The sequence below is a fragment of the Pleurodeles waltl genome, unplaced genomic scaffold (assembly GCF_031143425.1).
Source record: "Pleurodeles waltl isolate 20211129_DDA unplaced genomic scaffold, aPleWal1.hap1.20221129 scaffold_155, whole genome shotgun sequence".
In the NCBI taxonomy this organism is placed as follows: Eukaryota; Metazoa; Chordata; class Amphibia; order Caudata; family Salamandridae; genus Pleurodeles; species Pleurodeles waltl.
In genome coordinates this window covers 221,309-247,152 of record NW_027149861.1, presented here as the reverse complement: position 1 = coordinate 247,152, position 25,844 = coordinate 221,309, and the positions used below count along the sequence as shown (strand labels likewise).

Genomic DNA, 25,844 nt, shown 5'->3' with positions numbered 1-25,844 from the left:
TAGGGCACCGGGGGGGACACAAGCCCACACAGAAATTTCACCCTCAGCAGCGCGGGGGCGGCCGGGTGCAGTGTAGAAACAAGCGTCGGGTTTTCAATGTTAGTCTATGAGAGATCAAGGGATCTCTTTAGCGCTGCAGGCAGGCAAGGGGGAGGCTTCCTCGGGGAAACCTCCACTTGGGCAAGGGAGAGGGACTCCTGGGGGTCACTTCTCCAGTGAAAGTCCGGTCCTTCAGGTCCTGGGGGCTGCGGGTGCAGGGTCTTTTCCAGGCGTCGGGACTTAGGTTTCAGAGAGTCGCAGTCAGGGGAAGCCTCGGGATTCCCTCTGCAGGCGGCGCTGTGGGGGCTCAGGGGGGACAGGTTTTGGTACTCACAGTCGTAGAGTAGTCCGGGGGTCCTCCCTGAGGTGTTGGTTCTCCACCAGCCGAGTCGGGGTCGCCGGGTGCAGTGTTGCAAGTCTCACGCTTCTTGCGGGGAGTTGCAGGGTTCTTTAAAGCTGCTTCTTGAAACAAAGTTGCAGTCTTTTTGGAGCAGGTCCGCTGTCCTCGGGAGTTTCTTGTCGTCGTCGAAGCAGGGCAGTCCTCAGAGGATTCAGAGGTCGCTGGTCCCTTTGGAAGGCGTCGCTGGAGCAGAGTTCTTTGGAAGGCAGGAGACAGGCCGGTGAGTTTCTGGAGCCAAGGCAGTTGTCTTCTGGTCTTCCTCTGCAGGGGTTTTCAGCTAGGCAGTCCTTCTTCTTGTTGTTGCAGGAATCTAATTTTCTAGGGTTCAGGGTAGCCCTTAAATACTAAATTTAAGGGCGTGTTTAGGTCTGGGGGGTTAGTAGCCAATGGCTACTAGCCCTGAGGGTGGGTACACCCTCTTTGTGCCTCCTCCCAAGGGGAGGGGGTCACAATCCTAACCCTATTGGGGGAATCCTCCATCTGCAAGATGGAGGATTTCTAAAAGTTAGAGTCACCTCAGCTCAGGACACCTTAGGGGCTGTCCTGACTGGCCAGTGACTCCTCCTTGTTGCTTTCTTTGTTCCCTCCAGCCTTGCCGCCAAAAGTGGGGGCCGTGGCCGGAGGGGGCGGGCAACTCCACTAAGCTGGAGTGCCCTGCTGGGCTGTGACAAAGGGGTGAGCCTTTGAGGCTCACCGCCAGGTGTTACAGCTCCTGCCTGGGGGAGGTGTTAGCATCTCCACCCAGTGCAGGCTTTGTTACTGGCCTCAGAGTGACAAAGGCACTCTCCCCATGGGGCCAGCAACATGTCTCTAGTGTGGCAGGCTGCTGGAACTAGTCAGCCTACACAGGCAGTCGGTTAAGTTTCAGGGGGCACCTCTAAGGTGCCCTCTGTGGTGTATTTTACAATAAAATGTACACTGGCATCAGTGTGCATTTATTGTGCTGAGAAGTTTGATACCAAACTTCCCAGTTTTCAGTGTAGCCATTATGGTGCTGTGGAGTTCGTGTTTGACCAACTCCCAGACCATATACTCTTATGGCTACCCTGCACTTACAATGTCTAAGGTTTTGTTTAGACACTGTAGGGGTACCATGCTCATGCACTGGTACCCTCACCTATGGTATAGTGCACCCTGCCTTAGGGCTGTAAGGCCTGCTAGAGGGGTGACTGACCTATACTTGCATAGGCAGTGAGAGGCTGGCATGGCACCCTGAGGGGAGTGCCATGTCGACTTACTCATTTTGTTCTCACTAGCACACACAAGCTGGCAAGCAGTGTGTCTGTGCTGAGTGAGAGGTCTCCAGGGTGGCATAAGACATGCTGCAGCCCTTAGAGACCTTCCTTGGCATCTGGGCCCTTGGTACTAGAAGTACCAGTTACAAGGGACTTATCTGGATGCCAGGGTCTGCCAATTGTGGATACAAAAGTACAGGTTAGGGAAAGAACACTGGTGCTTGGGCCTGGGTAGCAGGCCTCAGCACACTTTCAATTGTAAACATAGCATCAGCAAAGGCAAAAAGTCAGGGGGCAACCATGCCAAGGAGGCATTTCCTTACACAACCCCCCCCCCAAACGAAAGAGGATGAGACTAACCTTTCCCAAGAGAGTCTTCATTTTCTAAGTGGAAGAACCTGGAAAGGCCATCTGCATTGGCAGTCCCAGGTCTGTGTTCCACTATAAAGTCCATTCCCTGTAGGGAGATGGACCACCTCAACAGTTTAGGATTTTCACCTTTCATTTGCATCAGCCATTTGAGAGGTCTGTGGTCAGTTTGAACTAGGAAGTGAGTCCCAAAGAGGTATGGTCTCAGCTTCTTCAGGGACCAAACCACAGCAAAGGCCTCCCTCTCAATGGCACTCCAACGCTGCTCCCTGGGGAGTAACCTCCTGCTAATGAAAGCAACAGGCTGGTCAAGGCCATCATCATTTGTTTGGGACAAAACTGCCCCTATCCCATGTTCAGAGGCATCTGTCTGCACAATGAACTGCTTAGAATAATCTGGAGCTTTTAGAACTGGTGCTGAGCACATTGCTTGTTTCAGGGTGTCAAAGGCCTGTTGGCATTCCACAGTCCAGTTCACTTTCTTGGGCATTTTCTTGGAGGTGAGCTCAGTGAGGGCTGTCACAATGGATCCATATCCCTTCACAAACCTCCTGTAATACCCAGTCATGCCAAGGAATGCCCTGACTTGAGTCTGGGTTTTTGGAGCTACCCAGTCCAGAATAGTCTGGATCTTGGGTTGGAGTGGCTGAACTTGGCCTCCACCTACAAGGTGGCCCAAGTAAACCACAGTTCCCTGCCCTATCTGGCATTTGGATGCCTTGATAGAGAGGCCTGCAGTTTGCAGAGCCTTCAAAACCTTCTTCAGGTGGACCAGGTGATCCTGCCAGGTGGAGCTAAAGACAGCAATATCATCAAGATAAGCTGTGCTAAAGGACTCCAAGCCAGCAAGGACTTGATTCACCAACCTTTGGAAGGTGGCAGGGGCATTCTTTAAACCAAAGGGCATAACAGTAAACTGGTAATGCCCATCAGGTGTGGAGAATGCTGTATTCTCTTTTGCTCCAGGTGCCATTTTTATTTGCCAGTACCCTGCTGTCAAGTCAAAGGTACTTAAGAATTTGGCATCACCTAATTTATCTATGAGCTCATCAGCTCTAGGGATTGGATGAGCATCTGTCTTGGTGACAGAATTGAGCCCTCTGTAGTCCACACAAAACCTCATCTCTTTCTTTCCATCTTTGGTGTGAGGTTTGGGGACTAAGACCACTGGGCTAGCCCAGGGGCTGTCAGAGCGCTCAATTACTCCCAATTCCAGCATCTTGTGGACTTCCACCTTGATGCTTTCCTTAACATGGTCAGACTGTCTAAAGATTTTGTTCTTGACAGGCATGCTGTCTCCTGTGTCCACATCATGGGTACACAGGTGTGTCTGACCAGGGGTTAAGGAGAAGAGTTCAGGAAACTGTTGTAGGACTCTCCTACAATCAGCTTGCTGTTGGCCAGAGAGGGTGTCTGAGTAGATCACTCCATCTACTGTGCCATCTTTTGGGTCTGATGACAGAAGATCAGGGAGAGGTTCACTCTCTGCCTCCTGATCCTCATCTGTTACCATCAACAGATTCACATCAGCCCTGTCATGGAAGAGCTTAAGGCGGTTCACATGGATCACCCTCTTGGGCCTCCTGCTTGTGCCCAGGTCCACCAGGTAGGTGACCTGACTCTTCCTTTCTAGCACTGGGTAAGGGCCACTCCATTTGTCCTGGAGTGCCCTGGGAGCCACAGGCTCCAGAACCCAGACTTTCTGCCCTGGTTGGAACTCAACCAGTGCAGCCTTTTGGTCATACCAAAACTTCTGGAGCTGTTGGCTGGCCTCAAGGTTTTTGGTTGCCTTTTCCATGTACTCTGCCATTCTAGAGCGAAGGCCAAGTACATAGTCCACTATGTCTTGTTTAGGCTCATGAAGAGGTCTCTCCCAGCCTTCTTTAACAAGAGCAAGTGGTCCCCTTACAGGGTGACCAAACAGAAGTTCAAAGGGTGAGAATCCTACTCCCTTCTGTGGCACCTCTCTGTAAGCAAAAAGCAGACATGGCAAGAGGACATCCCATCTCCTTTTGAGTTTTTCTGGGAGCCCCATGATCATGCCTTTTAATGTCTTGTTGAATCTCTCAACTAAGCCATTAGTTGGTGGATGGTATGGTGTAGTGAATTTGTAAGTCACTCCACACTCATTCCACATGTGTTTTAGGTATGCTGACATGAAGTTGGTACCTCTGTCAGACACCACCTCCTTAGGGAAACCCACTCTGGTAAAGATACCAATGAGGGCCTTGGCTACTGCAGGGGCAGTAGTCGACCTAAGGGGAATAGCTTCAGGATACCTAGTAGCATGATCCACTACTACTAGGATGTACATATTTCCTGAGGCTGTGGGAGGTTCCAGTGGACCAACTATGTCCACACCCACTGTAAGGAAATGCCTCCTTGGCATGGTTGCCCCCTGACTTTTTGCCTTTGCTGATGCTATGTTTACAATTGAAAGTGTGCTGAGGCCTGCTAACCAGGCCCCAGCACCAGTGTTCTTTCCCTAACCTGTACTTTTGTATCCACAATTGGCAGACCCTGGCATCCAGATAAGTCCCTTGTAACTGGTACTTCTAGTACCAAGGGCCCTGATGCCAAGGAAGGTCTCTAAGGGCTGCAGCATGTCTTATGCCACCCTGGAGACCTCTCACTCAGCACAGACACACTGCTTGCCAGCTTGTGTGTGCTAGTGAGGACAAAACGAGTAAGTCGACATGGCACTCCCCTCAGGGTGCCATGCCAGCCTCTCACTGCCTATGCAGTATAGGTAAGACACCCCTCTAGCAGGCCTTACAGCCCTAAGGCAGGGTGCACTATACCATAGGTGAGGGTACCAGTGCATGAGCATGGTACCCCTACAGTGTCTAAACAAAACCTTAGACATTGTAAGTGCAGGGTAGCCATAAGAGTATATGGTCTGGGAGTCTGTCAAACACGAACTCCACAGCACCTTAATGGCTACACTGAAAACTGGGAAGTTTGGTATCAAACTTCTCAGCACAATAAATGCACACTGATGCCAGTGTACATTTTATTGCAAAATACACCCCAGAGGGCACCTTAGAGGTGCCCCCTGAAACTTAACCGACTGTCTGTGTAGGCTGACTAGTTCCAGCAGCCTGCCACACTAGAGACATGTTGCTGGCCCCATGGGGAGAGTGCCTTTGTCACTCTGAGGCCAGTAACAAAGCCTGCACTGGGTGGAGATGCTAACACCTCCCCCAGGCAGGAGCTGTAACACCTGGCGGTGAGCCTCAAAGGCTCACCCCTTTGTCACAGCCCAGCAGGGCACTCCAGCTTAGTGGAGTTGCCCGCCCCCTCCGGCCACGGCCCCCACTTTTGGCGGCAAGGCTGGAGGGAACAAAGAAAGCAACAAGGAGGAGTCACTGGCCAGTCAGGACAGCCCCTAAGGTGTCCTGAGCTGAGGTGACTCTAACTTTTAGAAATCCGCCATCTTGCAGATGGAGGATTCCCCCAATAGGGTTAGGATTGTGACCCCCTCCCCTTGGGAGGAGGCACAAAGAGGGTGTACCCACCCTCAGGGCTAGTAGCCATTGGCTACTAACCCCCCAGACCTAAACACGCCCTGAGAGAAGGGGGTGCCCCGGTTCCGGTCTGCTTGCAGGTAAGTACCCGCGTCTTCGGAGGGCAGACCAGGGGGGTTTTGTAGGGCACCGGGGGGGACACAAGCCCACACAGAAATTTCACCCTCAGCAGCGCGGGGGCGGCCGGGTGCAGTGTATTAACAAGCGTCGGGTTTTCAATGTTAGTCTATGAGAGATCAAGGGATCTCTTTAGCGCTGCAGGCAGGCAAGGGGGGGGCTTCCTCGGGGAAACCTCCACTTGGGCAAGGGAGAGGGACTCCTGGGGGTCACTTCTCCAGTGAAAGTCCGGTCCTTCAGGTCCTGGGGGCTGCGGGTGCAGGGTCTTTTCCAGGCGTCGGGACTTAGGTTTCAGAGAGTCGCGGTCAGGGGAAGCCTCGGGATTCCCTCTGCAGGCGGCGCTGTGGGGGCTCAGGGGGGACAGGTTTTGGTACTCACAGTCGTAGAGTAGTCCGGGGGTCCTCCCTGAGGTGTTGGTTCTCCACCAGCCGAGTCGGGGTCGCCGGGTGCAGTGTTGCAAGTCTCACGCTTCTTGCGGGGAGTTGCAGGGTTCTTTAAAGCTGCTTCTTGAAACAAAGTTGCAGTCTTTTTGGAGCAGGTCCGCTGTCCTCGGGAGTTTCTTGTCGTCGTCGAAGCAGGGCAGTCCTCAGAGGATTCAGAGGTCGCTGGTCCCTTTGGAAGGCGTCGCTGGAGCAGAGTTCTTTGGAAGGCAGGAGACAGGCCGGTGAGTTTCTGGAGCCAAGGCAGTTGTTGTCTTCTGGTCTTCCTCTGCAGGGGTTTTCAGCTAGGCAGTCCTTCTTGTTGTTGCAGGAATCTAATTTTCTAGGGTTCAGGGTAGCCCTTAAATACTAAATTTAAGGGCGTGTTTAGGTCTGGGGGGTTAGTAGCCAATGGCTACTAGCCCTGAGGGTGGGTACACCCTCTTTGTGCCTCCTCCCAAGGGGAGGGGGTCACAATCCTAACCCTATTGGGGGAATCCTCCATCTGCAAGATGGCGGATTTCTAAAAGTTAGTCACCTCAGCTCAGGACACCTTAGGGGCTGTCCTGACTGGCCAGTGACTCCTCCTTGTTGCTTTCTTTGTTCCCTCCAGTCTTGCCGCCAAAAGTGGGGGCCGTGGCCGGAGGGGGCGGGCAACTCCACTAAGCTGGAGTGCCCTGCTGGGCTGTGACAAAGGGGTGAGCCTTTGAGGCTCACCGCCAGGTGTTACAGCTCCTGCCTGGGGGAGGTGTTAGCATCTCCACCCAGTGCAGGCTTTGTTACTGGCCTCAGAGTGACAAAGGCACTCTCCCCATGGGGCCAGCAACATGTCTCTAGTGTGGCAGGCTGCTGGAACTAGTCAGCCTACACAGACAGTCGGTTAAGTTTCAGGGGGCACCTCTAAGGTGCCCTCTGTGGTGTATTTTACAATAAAATGTACACTGGCATCAGTGTGCATTTATTGTGCTGAGAAGTTTGATACCAAACTTCCCAGTTTTCAGTGTAGCCATTATGGTGCTGTGGAGTTCGTGTTTGACCAACTCCCAGACCATATACTCTTATGGCTACCCTGCACTTACAATGTCTAAGGTTTTGTTTAGACACTGTAGGGGTACCATGCTCATGCACTGGTACCCTCACCTATGGTATAGTGCACCCTGCCTTAGGGCTGTAAGGCCTGCTAGAGGGGTGACTGACCTATACTTGCATAGGCAGTGAGAGGCTGGCATGGCACCCTGAGGGGAGTGCCATGTCGACTTACTCATTTTGTTCTCACTAGCACACACAAGCTGGCAAGCAGTGTGTCTGTGCTGAGTGAGAGGTCTCCAGGGTGGCATAAGACATGCTGCAGCCCTTAGAGACCTTCCTTGGCATCAGGGCCCTTGGTACTAGAAGTACCAGTTACAAGGGACTTATCTGGATGCCAGGGTCTGCCAATTGTGGATACAAAAGTACAGGTTAGGGAAAGAACACTGGTGCTGGGGCCTGGGTAGCAGGCCTCAGCACACTTTCAATTGTAAACATAGCATCAGCAAAGGCAAAAAGTCAGGGGGCAACCATGCCAAGGAGGCATTTCCTTACAACTACTTTTTAAATTCATCCATCAGGTGTAGAAGGAATTTGGTCAATAGTGTTAGGCTATGCCTACTTTCCAAAGGAAATGGTCATAAGAAGGGTGTAGTCACCCCAAAGGTGGTCTGCCCATTGGCTACCACCTGGCACTCACTGTAACGTCCCTTAATTCAGTATTTAGGTGCCACTCATGGACCCTAGAACTCACATTCCTGTTGACCTAAGAAGAGCCAGCAGCGAAGACTGAAGACTAACTGACTTTGCCCCAGCCATACCGGTCAGTATGCAGCCCTCGAAGTACCTGCACCCAAAAGCCGACTTGTCCTGCAGGCCTGCGACCTCCAAAGCCTTGGGAGGACTACCTGCCTTCTAAAAAGGCACAGAACTCCAGCGGACAACGGTCCTGTTTTGAAAGAAACCAACCCCAAAGACGTCTGCCTTAGGAACCGCAAAACCGCCTCTTGACCCACCTCTGCACCAGACGCCCACGACCCTAGTCCAAATGGCCCCATCAGTCCTGTGAAGCTTCCCCTGGGCTGACCCCTACTGGGCTCCACAGCGACGCCTGCAGTCTCTTTCCGAGGACACACCCCTGACCGCGACCTGCTTGGTAAGCTGTTTCTGACGCCAAGACACCTCTGCACCTGGAGCCTTTTGTCCATTTGGGAGCTGGACCATCTCTGTCCCTTCGAGCCCCTGGCAGCTCTGCTTACCTGAGGAGCTGTGGGTTGTCCTTGCCTGGCCTCCTGTTTCTGAAACTGATCTCCATTGGTTAACATTGGGCGTCCGATGCTGTGTTGGCACTCTGCACCCGACCGCTCATGTTCCGCTGAGGGTGTAAGTTTCCTGCTAGCATAGGGCCAAGCCCTTGAGCCTCTCAGCTGCCACTCTTCATCCCCAGTCTGTCTTTCGCCCTTTTCCTGGATATGGAAGGGCGTTCAACCACGTCAGCCTTATCCTAGCTACCATCTTGCGCAAGCGTTCCAATCTATGCCTGGGCGTGGGCGCAGTTCATACCGATCCTGTGGGTCGGGTGTCCAGAGGTCTGCTAAAACACCACCATTTTGCCCTCCAAGATCATGGGTGTCCAGTTTACAGACTATGCCATCATCTGCACCACCGGTAGTCCAGAACATCGGACAGGTGGGTCTTACAAATCAATCGGAGGGGCTACCCCCCTCCAATCGTACACTCTCCCTGTACCTCCAACTCACGATTGTATGATAGAGAATCAACTCTTCTTGCTCCCTTAGGAATTCACAGCTGTGTTTGCCAAGGGAGCCGTAGAAAGGATTCTGATGTCAGAAGTAGGCAGAGGTTGTTATTCCCGCTACTTTCAGGTCTTGTCTACCCTAGACCAAGTAGACTGGATGGTAGCATTGAACTTGCAAGACACAGACAGACCTTTTTATTGCCTGATATTGATGCCAACTTTTATTGAGAATGTGCTGGGGCCCTGCTAACTAGGCCCCAGCTCTAGTGTTCTTTCCCAAAATTTGTACCTTTGTTTCCACAATTGGCACACCTCTGGTACTCGGATAAGTCCCTTGTAAAGTTGTAAAGGATACCAGTGGCACCAAGGGCCCTGTGGCCATGGAGGGTCTCTAAGGGCTACAGTATGTGTTGAGCCACCCTAAGGGACCCCTCACCAAGCTCATGCACACTGTCTTTGCAGCTTGTGTGTACTGGTGTAGAGAAAGACATTCAACATGGCACCCCTCTCAGGGTGCCATGCCCACCAACCACTGCCTATGGCATAGGTAAGTCATCCCTCTAGCACGCCTTATAGCCTTAAGGCAGGGTGCATTCTACCACAGGTGAGGGCATGACTACATGTGAGGTCGCCAGGAATCTGATAAACTGGGTTCAGGGGAGCCCTTAAATCCTAGATTTACGGGTGTTCCGGACTGGGGGGGGTCAGAGGGCAGTAGCCAATAGCTACTGTCCCTGGGAGGGGGGCACAAACCTAAACCTATTGGTCCCTGTCCTCCAAACTAAGATTGAGGATTCTGCAAGGAGGGTGTCTCCTCAGCTCTGGACACCTTAGGGGTGGTCCTAGCTGAGGTGGTCACATCTCCCTGCTTTCCCTAATATTCCACCGGACTTGCTGCCAAATGTGGGGCTTTGTCTGGGGGACAGGCAACTCCACTAGCTGCTTTGCCCTGGGGCACTGTAACAAGAAGCCTGAGCCTTTGAGGATCATTGCCAGGTGTTAAAGTTCCTGTACGGGGAAGGTGTGAAGCACCTCCACCCAGGACAGGTTTTGTTTCTGGTCACCGACAGCACAAAGGATCTCACCCATGTGGTCAGAAACTGAAAGTGGCAGGCTGGCATAGACTGGTCAGTCCTGCCCTATATGTTTGGCTAGCCTACAGGGGGCTCCTCTAAAATGCCTTCTGGGTGCATTTCTCAATTAATCCAACGCTAGCATCAGTGTGGGTTTGTGCTGAGAAGTTTGATACCAAACTTCCCAGTATTCAGGGAAGCCATTATGCAGCTGTTGAGTTTGTAATGACAGACCATATACTCAATATGACTGCACTTACAATGTCTAAGAATGGACTTCGACCCTGTAGTTGCATATTGTACATGCAGCTGTGCCCTTACCTGTTTTATAGTGCACACTGCCTTAGGGCTTTGAGGCCTGCTAGAGAGGTGACTTACCTATGCCACAGGCAGTGGTTGGTGGGCATGGCTCCCTGAGAGGGGAGCCATGTCTACTTTGCCTTTTTCTCCCCTCCAGCTCACACTAGCTGCAAAGGCAGTGTCCATGTGCTTGGTGAGGGGTCCCCCAGGATGGAATAATACATTCTGCAGTCCATTGGGACCCTTCCTGGTCATAGGGCCCTTTGGTACCATGGGTACCTTCTACAAGGGGCTTAACTGTGTTCTAGGGGTGTGCCAATTGTGGAAACAAAGGTACAGATTTTGGGAAAGAACACTGGTACTGGGACCTGGTTAGCAGGATCCCAGCACACTGTTAAGTTGGCATTAATATCAGGAAAAAGTATTGGCGGGGGGGTTTGGGAGTAACATTGCCAACAAGGGCACTTTCCTACATATGTAAAAATGTAATCTTTTATAAAGATTGTCAGATGCTTTTGTGTTTTTGTATAAGCATTTTTTACTCCTTACGTTTAGACATGGATAAAGAAGATGCACTGATATGCTTTGAGGAACATATCAGGGCTTTGGAAAAAGAAGAGGAAGAGGAAAAACAGAGGGGTTTACTACGTGAAAGGCGGAGGCAGCGTAAAAACAGAGAATCCTTCCAGGTAAGGCACTCTTTGCAGTTTTGAGTTGCAGTAGTTTGTGATGTAGATGTATGTATACCTGCATGTTTAAATGAACCGTGACTTTGAAATAGATACGAAATGGTGTTCCTCCTAAAACGTGTAGTATTATTAAATGTAATTTTACTGCAGTTAAAATCTGCATAGTCTTATATTTCAAAATGCAATTGAAATTGTGTGATGGTCTTGGCATTTTGGGCTACTCCATATTACCTTTGTGGTCCGGGATATCTGTATCAACTAAATTCAAATTGCTGAACCCACCTCAATGCTATTTCTATTCAAGGATATATGCTTTTATTAAATCATTAAAACTGGAATAGAATGCCATATTGTCTTCTGTTTGTCCAACTGTGAGAAGATGGATTCTGCCCATCAAATCAGCTTGGATTTTTCACTTTTTGATAACCTATTTTTTGATCTCTTTACTGTGAGTGAGCCTCACAACCGGTGACTCGCCCTTGTCAAACTCATGGTGAATGGACTGTACATGTTTACCCCCCCTGTCTGCCTTTTAACGTGAGGCCACTGCAATGCAACGATGGTAAGGGGCACTTGGCTGGTTACTCTGTGAAGGTAACTGTTCTTGAGGATATTACTGGTCCACTCGACTAGCTCCCTGCCAGAGTTGGTAGTCCCAAATACTACTACTGACCGCATTGACACTTAACTAATTTTTCCAGCATGAATCCACCCCTGGATTCACATGCTGTGCATTATTCCTCCATTTAGTGGTTGAATCAGGAAACTAAGTTTCTTTACCTTAATTCTCCCCATAGCCCCCAGCACCCCACCACCACCCACCCCCCACCACCACCCTTGGGCATTGCTAATCACCCCCTTGTGTGATGTCAGACGGCACCCACATCTTTCTAAGCGTAGTTGACATCTTCAGATTCTTCTTTCTGACGTTGGGTCTGGAAGCAATTTAGGAGCTCTGAAAGTTTTTATTTTTTTATTTAATAAAGTAAGATTTTGAAGAAAATAAACTGATTCACCCAAGACTGCGAGAGGGACAACGACCAGAGAGGTGACCTGATTTTTCTCTTGAAGGGGTAACCCACCAGTACCAACCACGTGGTTGCGTAATGAAAGTGGGTAGGAGCCATGGGGGAGAAAAAAAAAACCTTTTACATTTGGCCCAAACTGCCACCACAAAATCGCTTAGAGAGACCCCCAAGAGGTCTACAGTCTCAGCATCTTGGAAGACCCCTGAGACTAGGACTGCTGGGCCTGTGCTGTTTTTGTACCCAAGACCCTGAAGATTGCACAGACATGCTGGAACCCTGTACTACCATGGCCAGCATGCAGGTTTCGCTGTAGAATCTCAGCCTTTCAAGTGATGAGGAAAACAGAGGAAGCTGAGACATCTTATGACCAGGGATCAGACGTCGAATTATAAGCGGCCAATGCTGAAAAGAAGCAGGCAGTGAAGAAACCACAGTAGGATGCTGAGAAGATAAGGCACAAGGTAATGAAACCACCAACGGGCCCTGTGTCTAAACACTCGCAATAAGTTCCACAAAACAGCCTCTGCACAAAAGTCGTTGACTGAAGGTCAGTTAAAAGCAAAGGAGCCACACGTATCCTGACCAAGGGATACCGTTGCAGGCAAGACTCCGTTGAAGCCCTTGACTGTTCACTCTGCCCGAGAGAGCAAGTGAAAGGACCAAGGCTCCTGAGGTGGCGAACCATCGATGCTGAAAAAAAGACCTTCACTGACACTCGAGGCTAAAGAAAAAAAGCTCAAGGCTGAGAGGAAGAAAATACTCTTGCCAGAAATGGCAGCACTCCTGTAAAGGGAAAAGGAATTTGACTCCTTACAGGGTTTTCGAATCCGACCAAAGCAGTCAGTCCTTAAACAGCGAAGATGACCAATCCGCTCTAGAGGCTCCAGCAACATCAGAGCCTCCCGAGGAACTGAAAGAAGCATTCTATGAACTCTAGGATATTGAGGAAGTGCCAGGGTTCAACGAGGAATCTTGGCATGATCTCGAGGCAGATTCCCCTGAGGAAGGAGTGGACAGCTACTCTTTGAATCCATCACCACCAGGTCTCGAGGCTGATTATCCTGAGGAAGGAGTAGACGGCAATCCAAGGCCAGCACCACAGACAACCTCTTCATGTATAATAACCTAATTAAAAGGACTGCTGAAACATAAGAAGTCCAGCTTGAGGAAGAGAAGGAAGACTCCTGTCTTCTCTTCAAGACACTAATGCTAGTTGTAGGGAAATGCCTTCCTTGGCATGGTTACCCCCTAACTTTTTGCCTTTTGTTGATGCCAGTTATGATTGAAAGTGTGCTGGGACCCTGCTAACTAGGCCCCAGCACCAGTGTTCTTTCCCTAAACTGTACCTTTGTTCCCACAATTGGCACAGCCCTGGCACACAGATCAGTCCCTTGTAACTGGTACCAAAGGCCCTGTGGCCAGGGAAGATCTCTAAGGGCTGCAGCATGGATTATGCCACCCTGGGGACCCCTCACTCAGTACATGCGCACTGCCTCACAGCTTGTGTGTGCTGGTGAGGTGAAAATGACTGTCGACATGGCACTCCCCTCAGGGTGCCATGCCCTCAACCCACTGTCTGTGGCATAGGTAAGTCACCCCTCTAGCAGGCCTTACAGCCCTAAGGCAGTCGAACTCCACAGTACCATAATGACTACACTGAAATCTGGGACGTTTGTTATCAAATTTCTCAGCACAATTAATCCACACTGATGCCAGTGTAAGATTTATTGAAAAATGCACACAAAGGGCATCTTAGAGATGCCCCCTGAATACCAGTCTGTCTCCTAGTGTTAGGCTGACCAGTTTCTGGCAGCCTGCCACAACCAGACGAGTTTCTGGCCACATGGGGTGAGTGCCTTTGTCACGCTGTGGCCAGGAACAACTCAGGAACTGTAACACCTGATGGTGAGCCTCAAAAGCTCAAGCCTGGTGTTACAACACCCCAAGGCATCCCAGCTAGTGGAGATGCCTGCCCCTCCGGCCACAGCCCCCACTTTTGGCAGCAAGATAATGCCTTTAGAAATTCTCCATCTTGAGTTTAGGTTTCCCCCCTTAGGAATAGAGATGTGGCCCCCTCCCCTCTGGGAGGAGGCACAAAGAGGGTGTAGCCACCCTGAAGGACAGTAGCCATTGGCTACTGCCCCTTGACCTAAACACACCCTTAAATTTAGTATTCAGGGGTGACCTTGAACCCAGGAAATCAGATTCCTGCAACCTGAAGATAGAACTGCTGACCTGAAAGCTCCGCAGAGATGATGAAGACACCAACTGACTTGGCACCAGCCCTACTGGCCTGTCTCCAGACTCAAAGAACCTGCACAGCAACACATCCGAGGGGACCAGCGACCTCTGAGGACTCCGAGGACTGCCCTGCACCTAAAGGACCAAGAAACTCCAGAGAACAATGCCATTGTTCAGAAACAGCAACAAACTTGCAACTTTGAAACAACTTTAAAGAAACCTTCTCTTCCCACCAGAAGCATGAGTCTTCATACTCTGCGCCCCCGGCTCGAGTCCAGGACAACCAACATTGCAGAGAGGATTCCCAGGCGACTCAAAACGACGTGCACACCCTGAGTCAAACTCCCTGCACCCCTACGGCGACACCTGCATAGAGGATCCAGAGGCTTCCCCTGGCCGCGACTGCCTGGTAACAAAGGAACCAGACGCCTGGACCAAGAACTACACCCGCAGCCCCCAGGACCGAAAGGAACCACCTACCAGTGCAGGAGTGTAAGGAAATGCCTCCTTGGCATGGTTGCCCCCTGACTTTTTGCCTTTGCTGATGCTATGTTTACAATTGAAAGTGTGCTGAGGCCTGCTAACCAGGCCCCAGCACCAGTGTTCTTTCCCTAACCTGTACTTTTGTATCCACAATTGGCAGACCCTGGCATCCAGACAAGTCCCTTGTAACTGGTACTTCTAGTACCAAGGGCCCTGATGCCAAGGAAGGTCTCTAAGGGCTGCAGCATGTCTTATGCCACCCTGGAGACCTCTCACTCAGCACAGACACACTGCTTGCCAGCTTGTGTGTGCTAGTGAGGACAAAACGAGTAAGTCGACATGGCACTCCCCTCAGGGTGCCATGCCAGCCTCTCACTGCCTATGCAGTATAGGTAAGACACCCCTCTAGCAGGCCTTACAGCCCTAAGGCAGGGTGCACTATACCATAGGTGAGGGTACCAGTGCATGAGCATGGTACCCCTACAGTGTCTAAACAAAACCTTAGACATTGTAAGTGCAGGGTAGCCATAAGAGTATATGGTCTGGGAGTCTGTCAAACACGAACTCCACAGCACCATAATGGCTACACTGAAAACTGGGAAGTTTGGTATCAAACTTCTCAGCACAATAAATGCACACTGATGCCAGTGTACATTTTATTGCAAAATACACCCCAGAGGGCACCTTAGAGGTGCCCCCTGAAATTTAACCGACTGTCTGTGTAGGCTGACTAGTTCCAGCAGCCTGCCACACCAGAGACATGTTGCTGGCCCCATGGGGAGAGTGCCTTTGTCACTCTGAGGCCAGTAACAAAGCCTGCACTGGGTGGAGATGCTAACACCTCCCCCAGGCAGGAGCTGTGACACCTGGCGGTGAGCCTCAAAGGCTCACCCCTTTGTCACAGCCCAGCAGGGCACTCCAGCTTAGTGGAGTTGCCCGCCCCCTCCGGCCACGGCCCCCACTTTTGGCGGCAAGGCTGGAGGGAACAAAGAAAGCAACAAGGAGGAGTCACTGGCCAGTCAGGACAGCCCCTAAGGTGTCCTGAGCTGAGGTGACTCTGACTTTTAGAAATCCTCCATCTTGCAGATGGAGGATTCCCCCAATAGGGTTAGGATTGTGACCCCCTCCCCTTGGGAGGAGGCACAAAGAGGGTGTACCCACCCTCAGGGCTAGTAGCCATTGGCTACTAACCCCCCAGACCTAAACACGCCCTTAAATTTAGTATTTAAGGGCTACCCTGAACCCTAGAAAATTAGATTCCTGCAACTACAAGAAGAAGGACTGCCTAGCTGAAAACCCCTGCAGAGGAAGACCAGAAGACGACAACTGCCTTGGCTCCAGAAACTCACCGGCCTGTCTCCTGCCTTCCAAAGATCCTGCTCCAGCGACGCCTTCCAAAGGGACCAGCGACCTCGACATCCTCTGAGGACTGCCCCTGCTTCGAAAAGACAAGAAACTCCCGAGGACAGCGGACCTGCTCCAAGAAAAGCTGCAACTTTGTTTCCAGCAGCTTTAAAGAACCCTGCAAGCTCCCCGCAAGAAGCGTGAGACTTGCAACACTGCACCCGGCGACCCCGACTCGGCTGGTGGCGATCCAACACCTCAGGAGGGACCCCAGGACTACTCTAAGACTGTGAGTACAAAAACCTGTCCCCCCTGAGCCCCCACAGCGCCGCCTGCAGAGGGAATCCCGAGGCTTCCCCTGACCGCGACTCTTTGAATCCTAAGTCCCGACACCTAGGAGAGACCCTGCACCCGCAGCCCCCAGGACCTGAAGGACCGGACTTTCACTGGAGGAGTGACCCCCAGGAGTCCCTCTCCCTTGATCAAGTGGAGGTTTCCCCGAGGAACCCCCCCCCTTGCCTGCCTGCAGCGCTGAAGAGATCCCTAGATCTCCCATTGACTTCCATTACAAACCCGACGCTTGTTTCTACACTGCACCCGGCCGCCCCCGCGCTGCTGAGGGTGAAATTTCTGTGTGGGCTTGTGTCCCCCCCGGTGCCCTACAAAACCCCCCTGGTCTGCCCTCCGAAGACGCGGGTACTTACCTGCAAGCAGACCGGAACCGGGGCACCCCCTTCTCTCCATTCTAGCCTATGTGTTTTTGGGCACCACTTTGAACTCTGCACCTGACCGGCCCTGAGCTGCTGGTGTGGTGACTTTGGGGTTGCTCTGAACCCCCAACGGTGGGCTACCTTGGACCAAGAACTAAGCCCTGTAAGTGTCTTACTTACCTGGTTAACCTAACAAATACTTACCTCCCCTAGGAACTGTGAAAATTGCACTAAGTGTCCACTTTTAAAACAGCTATTTGTCAATAACTTGAAAAGTATACATGCAATTTTGATGACTTGAAGTTCCTAAAGTACTTACCTGCAATACCTTTCGAATGAGATATTACATGTAGAATTTGAACCTGTGGTTCTTAAAATAAACTAAGAAAAGATATTTTTCTATAACAAAACCTATTGGCTGGATTTGTCTCTGAGTGTGTGTACCTCATTCATTGTCTATGTGTATGTGCAACAAATGCTTAACACTACTCCTTGGATAAGCCTACTGCTCGACCACACTACCACAAAATAGAGCATTAGTATTATCTCTTTTTGCCACTATCTTACCTCTAAGGGGAACCTTTGGACTCTGTGCATACTATTCCTTACTTTGAAATAGTGCATACAGAGCCAACTTCCTACAAGGAGTGACCAGCAGGCTGCCCTGATCCTAGCCTAGTTGGTGGCTGGCCCGAGAAGCCCCCTCTGTGCCCTGCCTGCATCGCCTAAGTGACCCCTGGGTCCCTCCATTGCTTGCAATACCAAACCTGATGCCTACTTTGCCTACTGCACCCATCCGCCCACTTTGCCTACTGCACCCATCCGCCCCTGTGCCACTGAGGGTGTGTTTTGTGGGCTTGTGTCCCCCCCCCCCCCCCCCCCTTCAGTGCGCTACAAAACCCCCTGGTCTGCTCCCCGAAGACGCAGGTACTTACCTGTAAACAGACTTGGACCGAAACACCTCTGTTCTTCATAGGCGCCTATGTGTTTTGGGCCCTCCTTTGACCTCAGCGCCTGACCGGCCCTGTGTTGCTGGCGCTGTGGCTTTGGGGTTGCCTTGAACCCCCAACGGTGGGCTGCCTGTGCCCAGGAGACTGTGTAAGTGCTTTACTTACCTGAGAAAACTAGCCAAACTTACCTCCCCCAGGAACTGTTGATTTTTGCACCGTCCACTTTTAAAATAGCTTATTGCCATTTTAACCTAAACTCTGTGTACTACTGTTTTAAATCAAAGTTCTGTACTTACCTGTGTGAAGTACCTTGCATTTTATGTACTTATCTTGAATCTTGTGGTTCTAAAAGAAATTAAGAAAATATATTTTTTCTATATAAAACCTATTGGCCTGGAGTTAAGTCTTCGAGTGTGTGTTCCTCATTTATTGCCTGTGTGTGTACAACAAATGCTTAACACTACCCTCTGATAAGCCCACTGCTTGACCACACTACCACAAATAGAGCATTAGTATTATCTATTATTGCCACTAACAACCTCTAAGGAGGAACCCTTGGACTCTGTGCACACTATCTCTCACTTTGAGATAGTATACACAGAGCCAACTTCCCACACCAGCCATCAGGGGAAACCTGTTGGAGGCAGCATGTTATGGTTGACTGAGGCAAGACCCTAGCCAGGCAGAACCCGCCACTTCTTTTAAGGGTGGGTGATTATACTTGCTGTATAGCCTGTGCTCACCCTAGGTTAACTTGGCAAAGAGTAGTCAGGCTTATCACAGAGCCAGTTTGTAAAGCAAAGACACAGCACTTCCCTGGAGACCACATGCAGTGTATGTATAAAACAATTGTGTTCAACATACACTGTCAGCTCAGTATGGTTATAATAGAACTCTGGTGGTGTAAGCTGGCTTCTGGTTGTTTTGCTCCCCCCCCCCCCCCCCCCCCCCCCAAAACACCCACACCCTCCGACACACTCTCTCACTCTGTTTTGGGCTGTTGTGCACTGGGATCTTGCTAACCAGGATGCCTGTGCTGTTCCCCCAAATTTGGTAAAATATAGTACTTTTATACCCCATAATTGGCATACTGGTGCACCCTTGCAAGTCCCTAGTATACGTTAGTTGGGTACCACAGGTTATTTGTACGCCGGGGGTCTTCCATGGGCTTCAGTATGTTGTGCCACCCATGGGAGCCCAAACAAACTGTCTTAAGGCCTGCCATTGCAGCCTGCGTGAAATGGTGCATACACCCTTTCACCGTTATAAGGCTTACCTTATACCCGAGTCACTGCACTTAAACACTATAAGTCACCACTCTGGTAGGCCCTTCAGTCCAATGGCAGGGTGCTTGTTGCTAAGTATGAGAGTACCCTTGCATGAGCAGGATACTCCTACAAACCCCAGACTCCATTCCCTCGGCTTTGTAAGTGCGGGTAAGCTATCTTAAGGTATGTAGTGGACACTGGGCAACATGAGTAGTCCACCTGCATAATGGCTTCTCCAAACCTTGGCATGTTTTGTATCAAACATGTTGGAATCATGCAACTACACTTATTCCAGTGCTAGTTGCATGAGCCCTGTACTCTGGGGGTTCCTTAGAGGATTCCCCCAGTTCTGCTTGCGCAGCCTTACGGAGTCTGGCTGCCAGCCCCCCACGCTGCTGCGACCTCTTGGTGAGCTTGACTCCGGCAGTAGAGGGCAGAACAAAGGACTTCCTGCAAGGGAGAGGTGTGAATACCTTCTCCTTTGTATTAGGTGTCTATGGGGTGGGGTGGCATCTGAGTGCCATCACCTTTTTGAAGGGCACATTTGTTGCCCTCCTTGCATAATCCGGGTTGCACCAGTTCAGGAACCCCTGATTCCTGATCTTGCGCGAAAACACACAAAGGATAGGGGAGTGATCACCCGCTCAGTGGGTGAGTATCTCTCTGCAAGAAATCTTCTGCTCATGGCCTCTGGAAATGCTGCTTGTCTGCTTTGGAACCGAAAGCTCTCATTTCAACATTGTTCAACAGATCCTGCAAGAATTCTGCAACATTCAAGGTTGTGCAACGTCTCTGTACCTAAATGCACAAAGGAATTTCCCTTGAAGTGAAAGTCACTCCTCTGCATCTGCTGGCACCCCAAAGCAACGACCTCCGGCTGATGGATCCTGCTGTCTCACGGACAACATGAAGGCTCTACTCACAGGTTGTGGGTTGGTGGTCCTATTCGGGTCCCTCCTGTCTTCTGACCCACTTGGGAGACTGTGGCCCCCTGCTGCAGCCACTGGAACAGCACCCCTGTGCACAGCGACTGAGGCACCAAGAATCCCCAGTCTTCATCACTTTGCAATCCAAAGATCAGCCTCCATTCTGCAAATCCTATGACTTGGGAGTTCTGTTTTGTCGTGCTTTTGATGCCTCATTGAGACTCCGTGTCATTTGTGGGGGCTCCCAATGACTTCTGCTGGCCTTCCTGCATGCTGAGGGCCAGCCCTGACTCCCATTACGGGTAGTCTCCTGGACCTTGCAGGTCCCCAAAACTTTGGAAACGGAGTAGCCAATGGGCTACTCACGTTTAGGGTGAGTACACCCTTCCTGTGACCACTTCCTTTGGGAAGTGGGCATATCCCTAATCCTATTGGCCTAATTCCTCCCACACAAGATGTCGAAATTTAAAACGTAGTTTCCACTTAAGCTCGCCACCCTAGGTATGAGACTGGCATGAAGTGGGCACCCCTTACCCCCCTTAATTTAACTAATTTTCCTTCCACCAAAAGTGGAGTCAAGAACTGAGGGGGAGGGGGCGGCCTTCTCTACCATTTGGAGAGACCTAGGATCACATTTCAAAGGCAACAAGGCTTTTGAAGCTCCCCGTCCTCCAATGTCCATCCTGCCTGAGAGAGGATTTCACACCTCTGCCCAGAGGAGGCCTTTGTTCTGAGCTCTCGAGAGCATTGGCTCTCACCTCAGAGGGCCAGAGTTCTGTCTAAGGTGGTTGAACTGGTTTTGACCAGTCAGTGCCCATGCTAGGAAGTTAGTAGGTTTCATAAGGTGCTGTCTGAATGCATGTATTAATAAATCCATCACTGGATTCAGTGAGGGTTTATTATTATGAGTTGTTTGATACCAAACTACAAACTGTATATACTATATCAAAATGAGATCGTGTGCAGAGTCCAGGGGTTCCTCAGAGGCTTAACAGAGGCTAAAGTAGATAATAGTAGTGCCCTCTTTTTGTGGTAGTGTGGTTGAGCAGTTAGGCTTATCAGAGGGTAGTACAAAGCATTTGTTGTATACACACAAACTATAGAAGATGCACACATTCAATGACTTAACTTCAGCCTTATAGTTTTTATATAGTAAAAATAGATCTTCTTTATTTTTAGAACCACACGATTTAAGTTGCAAGGCCAGGGGGTTGGGAGGGACATGAGGTTGTGAGGGGTGGAGGTGCGGGGGAGGGGTTTGTGGGTAGAGCGGGGGTCTTCTCCATCAGCTGGAGTGCCCTGGGGCACTGTAATCAGAGGCTTGTAGGGGCATATTGCTCATGAGGTTGTGCCCTCACCTGTGGTATCGTGCACCCTGCCTTAGGGCTGTAAGGCCTGCTAGAGGGGTGACTTACCTATGCCACAGGCAGTGGTTTGTGGGCAATGGATGTCTTGTCGACTCTTTCTCCTCACCAGCACACAAGCTGCAAGGCAGTGTGTATGTGTTGAGTGAGGGGTCCCCAGGGTGGCATAAGACATGCTGCAGCCCTTAGAGACCTTCCCTGGCCACAGGGCCCTTGGTATCAGGGATACCATTTACAAGGGACTTAACTGTGTGCCAGGGTTGTACCAATTGTGGAAACAAAGGTACAGTTGTAGGGAAAGAACACTGGTGCTGGGGCTTGGTAAGCAGGGTCCCAGCACACTTTCAATCAGAAGTCATCAACACTAGGCAGAAAGTGTGTGTGTGTGTGTGTGTGTAACCCTGCCAACAGTGGCACTTTCCTACACCTATTGTCAATGAAGCCATCCTGCAGCTGGGTGTAGGAGGCTGGCTCAGAATATGGTTTACACCTATGATGTGGCAACCTATGCAGAGTCAAGGCAACCCTTAGTGATAGTAAATAGGTTTTTAGTTAGCAGAAGCTCTCTAGGGTTAGCTAGGGCGAGCAGCTAAAGCTGATCCAGGAGGAATATAAAGTACTTGCAGTACCACTGTAGTCAGGCGATAACTTAGTCACAAAAAAGAACCACACAAGTATTGCAAAGCTGAAGGATACTTTGTTACACCAATGGTAGTTTGGTAGTATTGCTGTAGCTTCCTTGGAGATACTGCATAGAAGTATACACATAAAATAACAATAACTGCTCAAAATAGCATAGAAATACACAGGGCCCTAGGGAAGGACCGAACCATATACTAAAAAATGTGAAAGGGGAACTCCTGGCAAGGTAAGTGTTGTGGTTAGCTAGGGGCTGTAGACAGATAGAAACACCAGAGGTAGGAAGACACGGTGACCCCAGCAAACCAGAAGTAAGTCACTTACTCATTCAGTTGTCCCATAGGCTAACACAGAAAGCAGTGGTTGTAGTTTGTGGAATTCAGGACCCTTCCCAGCAGACCCAGAGGAAACCAGCAGGAAAGAGGATGGATGGAGAGTGCCCCTACCCCAGGATACCCAGAAGACAGGAGTACCTACACCAGGAACCCAGATGCAGAGGACAAAAGGGACTCTCCCAGAAGACTATGGATGCTCTGGATTGTCCAGGTGATGTCACAACCTGTGGACCAGGCCGGTGGAACCCAGGGACGGATTCCGGAGGAAGAGGACCTGCAAGGGAAGGGGATAGAGTCCAGCAACCAAGGAGGTGGTGCAGCTGGCAATGCCACGCTCCTGAAGATGAAGTTTCTGCAAGTCGGTGGAAGTCCGGCTGCAGGATCCAGGAGTCGATAGAGATCCCAGGAGTTGCCTACGAACTGTTCCTTGATGGTTGATGGATTGAAGGAGGGTCAGTGACCAGCCAGGTCATCATCAAGCACTGGCAAGTGCAAATAGAAGCAGAAGAGGAGTTTGGAAAGTTGTGGGGACCAGCAAGGTGCAGGAGACACTACCCAGGAGGGGAGTCGGCGCTGGCCCTCAGCATACAGGAAGCCCAACAGAAGTCGATAGAGCCCCCACGAGTGACCCACAGGCGCTAGACACGGAGTCACAATGAGGCCTGTCAAGCCCAGCAAAACCGAAGTCACACGTTGCAGGACAGGAGCTAATCCTTAGTTTGCTGAGTGCTGGGGGCCAGGGCTTCTTTGAGGAGGAAGATCTCCCAGAGGAGGAGTCAACAAGCTTGGCAACCGTTGCGGTGCAGAAGGGTGCCAGTCCAGTGGCAGGAGCAAGGGCCTTACAGTCTCCCAACCTTGGTAGAAGAGAAGCAGGACCCAGTGGAGGCCACAGACTCACCAACTGTGTGGCAGGATCTTCGGGATGTCAAGAGAAACCCACTAAACGCTCAACGATGCCTTGAGGTGCCTGTGGTTGCAAGGGAGTAACTCCTCCACTCCAAGATAGATTTCTTCTTGGTTCCTTCCTGGAGGATGCACAGCTTTGGATGTTGCAGAATTCTTGCAGGATCCAGAGCAACAGTGTTGCAGTGTGTGGGAGCCTTCCCACCAGAAGCAGGCTTGTTTGGTTCCAGGCGAAGACCGGCAGCAGTTCCAGAGGCCAGGAGCAGAAGATGTCTTGCAGAGAGGGAGTCTTGCTTGATGAATCTGAGGACCCACCAGTGAGGGAGCCCATAAATACCTCTAAAAGTCTGTTGGTCACTTTCGCCAGTTACCTACTTATCAGAGGGGGTCAATGACGTCACCAGTCAATCAATCTGTCATAGCATTTGTAAAGTGCACTACTCACCTATGAGGGTCTCAAGGTGGTGAGGGAGGGGGACGGGGGGTTAGGGGTGGCAGGAAGGTGGGGGAATGCTGCTACTGCTATACACAGGGAGAGGTGGTCACATCTCTCCTTTGCAGGAAATCATTTGTTCTGCTCTTCCGGCCTGAGCCTGGCTCATCAGCAGGGGGGCAGAACAGCCTCTGTTTACCAAGTAGGTGACCTTCCTTTTCTGCTCTAAAATTGTGTGGGGGCACTACATTTATCTTGGAGTGCTTTTGGGGCCACAGGCTCTAAGACCCACACTTTCTGTCATGCCATAGATTTTGAAGCTCTTGGCTGGCCTCAAGGTTTTAGGAAACTGCCTTCATGTACTCTGCCATGAGTGAACGCAGGTCTAGCACAGTCAACTATGTCTTGCTTAGGGGGCTTGAGAGGTTGCTCCCAACCCTCCTTCACCAAGAGCAAGAGGCCCCCTAACTGGATGTCGAAACAGAAGTAGAAATGGACTGCAGCCCACTCCTTTCTGAGGAACCTCTCTGTGGGCAAATAGAAGGCAAGGTCTTAGGACTCCCATCTTCTAAGTTTTTATGAGAGTCCCATGATCATACCATTTAGGGTTTTGTTGACTCTCTCAACTAACCTATTTCTCTTATGGTGATAAGAAGAGGTGAATGTATAGGTGTAGGAAAGTACCCTCTTTTTGGCATGGTTGCCCACACTTTCTGGCTGCTGTCAGTGTGATTTGACTGTGTTTACTGGGATCCTGCTAACCAGGACCCAGTGGCTGTGCTCGCTCCCTCTAAATTTGGTTGTTCCTGACTTTTTGCACCCCACAATTGGCATACTGGTGCCCCCATGTAAGTCCATAGTGTATGGTAACTGGGTTCCCCAGGGCATTGGGGCACCAGGAGTTCCCAATGGGCTGCAGCGTGTATTATGCCACCCATGGGAGCCTATGCAAAATGTTTGCAGGCCTGCCATTGCTTCCTGTGGGAAGGTTCTATGCACCCTTTCACTACAGGTCACCGCTAAGGCACACTTCCTAGCCCACAGGGCAGGGTGGGGGTACCTGTGTGTGTGAGGGCACCCCTGCAAGGGCAGAGGTGCCACTACGAACTCCAGCTCCATTTTCTTGGACTTCGTAAGTGCTGCTACCTGTGTCCTACTACATAATGGTAACTGCAAACCTGGGCATGTTTGGAATCAAACATGTTGAAAGCATACCCCAATACTGTTGCCAGTATTGGTTGTATGATTCCTTGCACTCTGGGGCTGCCTTAGAGGACTCCCCAGCTTTGCTCTTACCAGTTTGCAGGGTTTTCCAGAGCAGCCTGTTGCCATCCTACAGACAGGTTTCTGCTCTCCTGCTGCTTGACCAGCTCAAGCCCAGGAAGACTGAACAAAGGATTTCCTCTGGGAGTGAAAGGCAGCACCCTCTCCCTTTGGACGTAGGTGTTACATAGCTTGGGAGGGGTAGCATTCATAAGCTACCGGTATGCTTTGAAGGGTACATTTGGTGCCCTCCTTGCATAAACCGGTTTGCACCAGTCCAGGACCCCCTGTCCCTGCTCTGGCACGAAACTGGACAATGGAGAGGGGAGTGACTACTCCTCTGTCCATCACCACCCTAGGGATGGTACCCAGAGCTCCTCCAGGTGGCCACTTGATTCTGCCATCTTGAATCCAAGGTGGGCAGAGGCCCCTGTGAGCACCTGAGTGGCCAGGTCTGATGACTAATGTGTATATAATAGTGTTTACTCACCTGTTAGAGTATTGGGTATACAGTGTTTTAGTATTTGTGTTACAAAAATAAAGGTACTTTATTCTAGTAACATTGTGGTTCTTTAATGGAGTGCTGTGTGACGATAGTGGGTATTGCATAGACTTTGCATTTCTCCTAGATAACTCTTGGCTGCTCATCCACAGCTACCTCTAGAGCCCTGGCTTCCATGACATTGTCTACACCTCACTAATAAACCTGGTATAAGGTGATAATACCATAGGTGCTCACCATATACCAGGCCAGCTGCCTACAATAGGTTACACCACATTCCTTCCACATTGCTTTGAGGTATCCCGACATGAGGTTTGCACCCCTGTCGGATTCAACCTCCTTAGGCAAGGCCACCCTGGAAAAGATTCCCAGGATGGCCTTGGTCACTGCAGGAGCTGTAGTGGACCTAAGGGGGAACAGCCTCTGGGTACCTGGTGGCATGGTCCCCCAACACCAGAATAAATCTGTTCCCAGATGCAGTTGGAGTGTCAAGGGGGCTACC

The 25,844-nt window shown here is 50.7% G+C and overlaps 1 protein-coding gene across 1 annotated transcript in view; it reads left to right on the top strand.

The window, feature by feature from the left end:
- Positions 1-25,844, top strand: part of LOC138274069 (pre-mRNA-processing factor 40 homolog A-like) — a gene marked incomplete at its 3' end in the record, with an annotated part of 550,808 nt that overhangs the window by 314,890 nt on the left and 210,074 nt on the right. Inside the window, exon 16 of the mRNA XM_069218962.1 lies at positions 10,820-10,953. Within this exon, the coding sequence (XP_069075063.1) occupies positions 10,820-10,953 (134 nt within the window). The remainder of the gene's footprint in view (positions 1-10,819; positions 10,954-25,844) is intronic.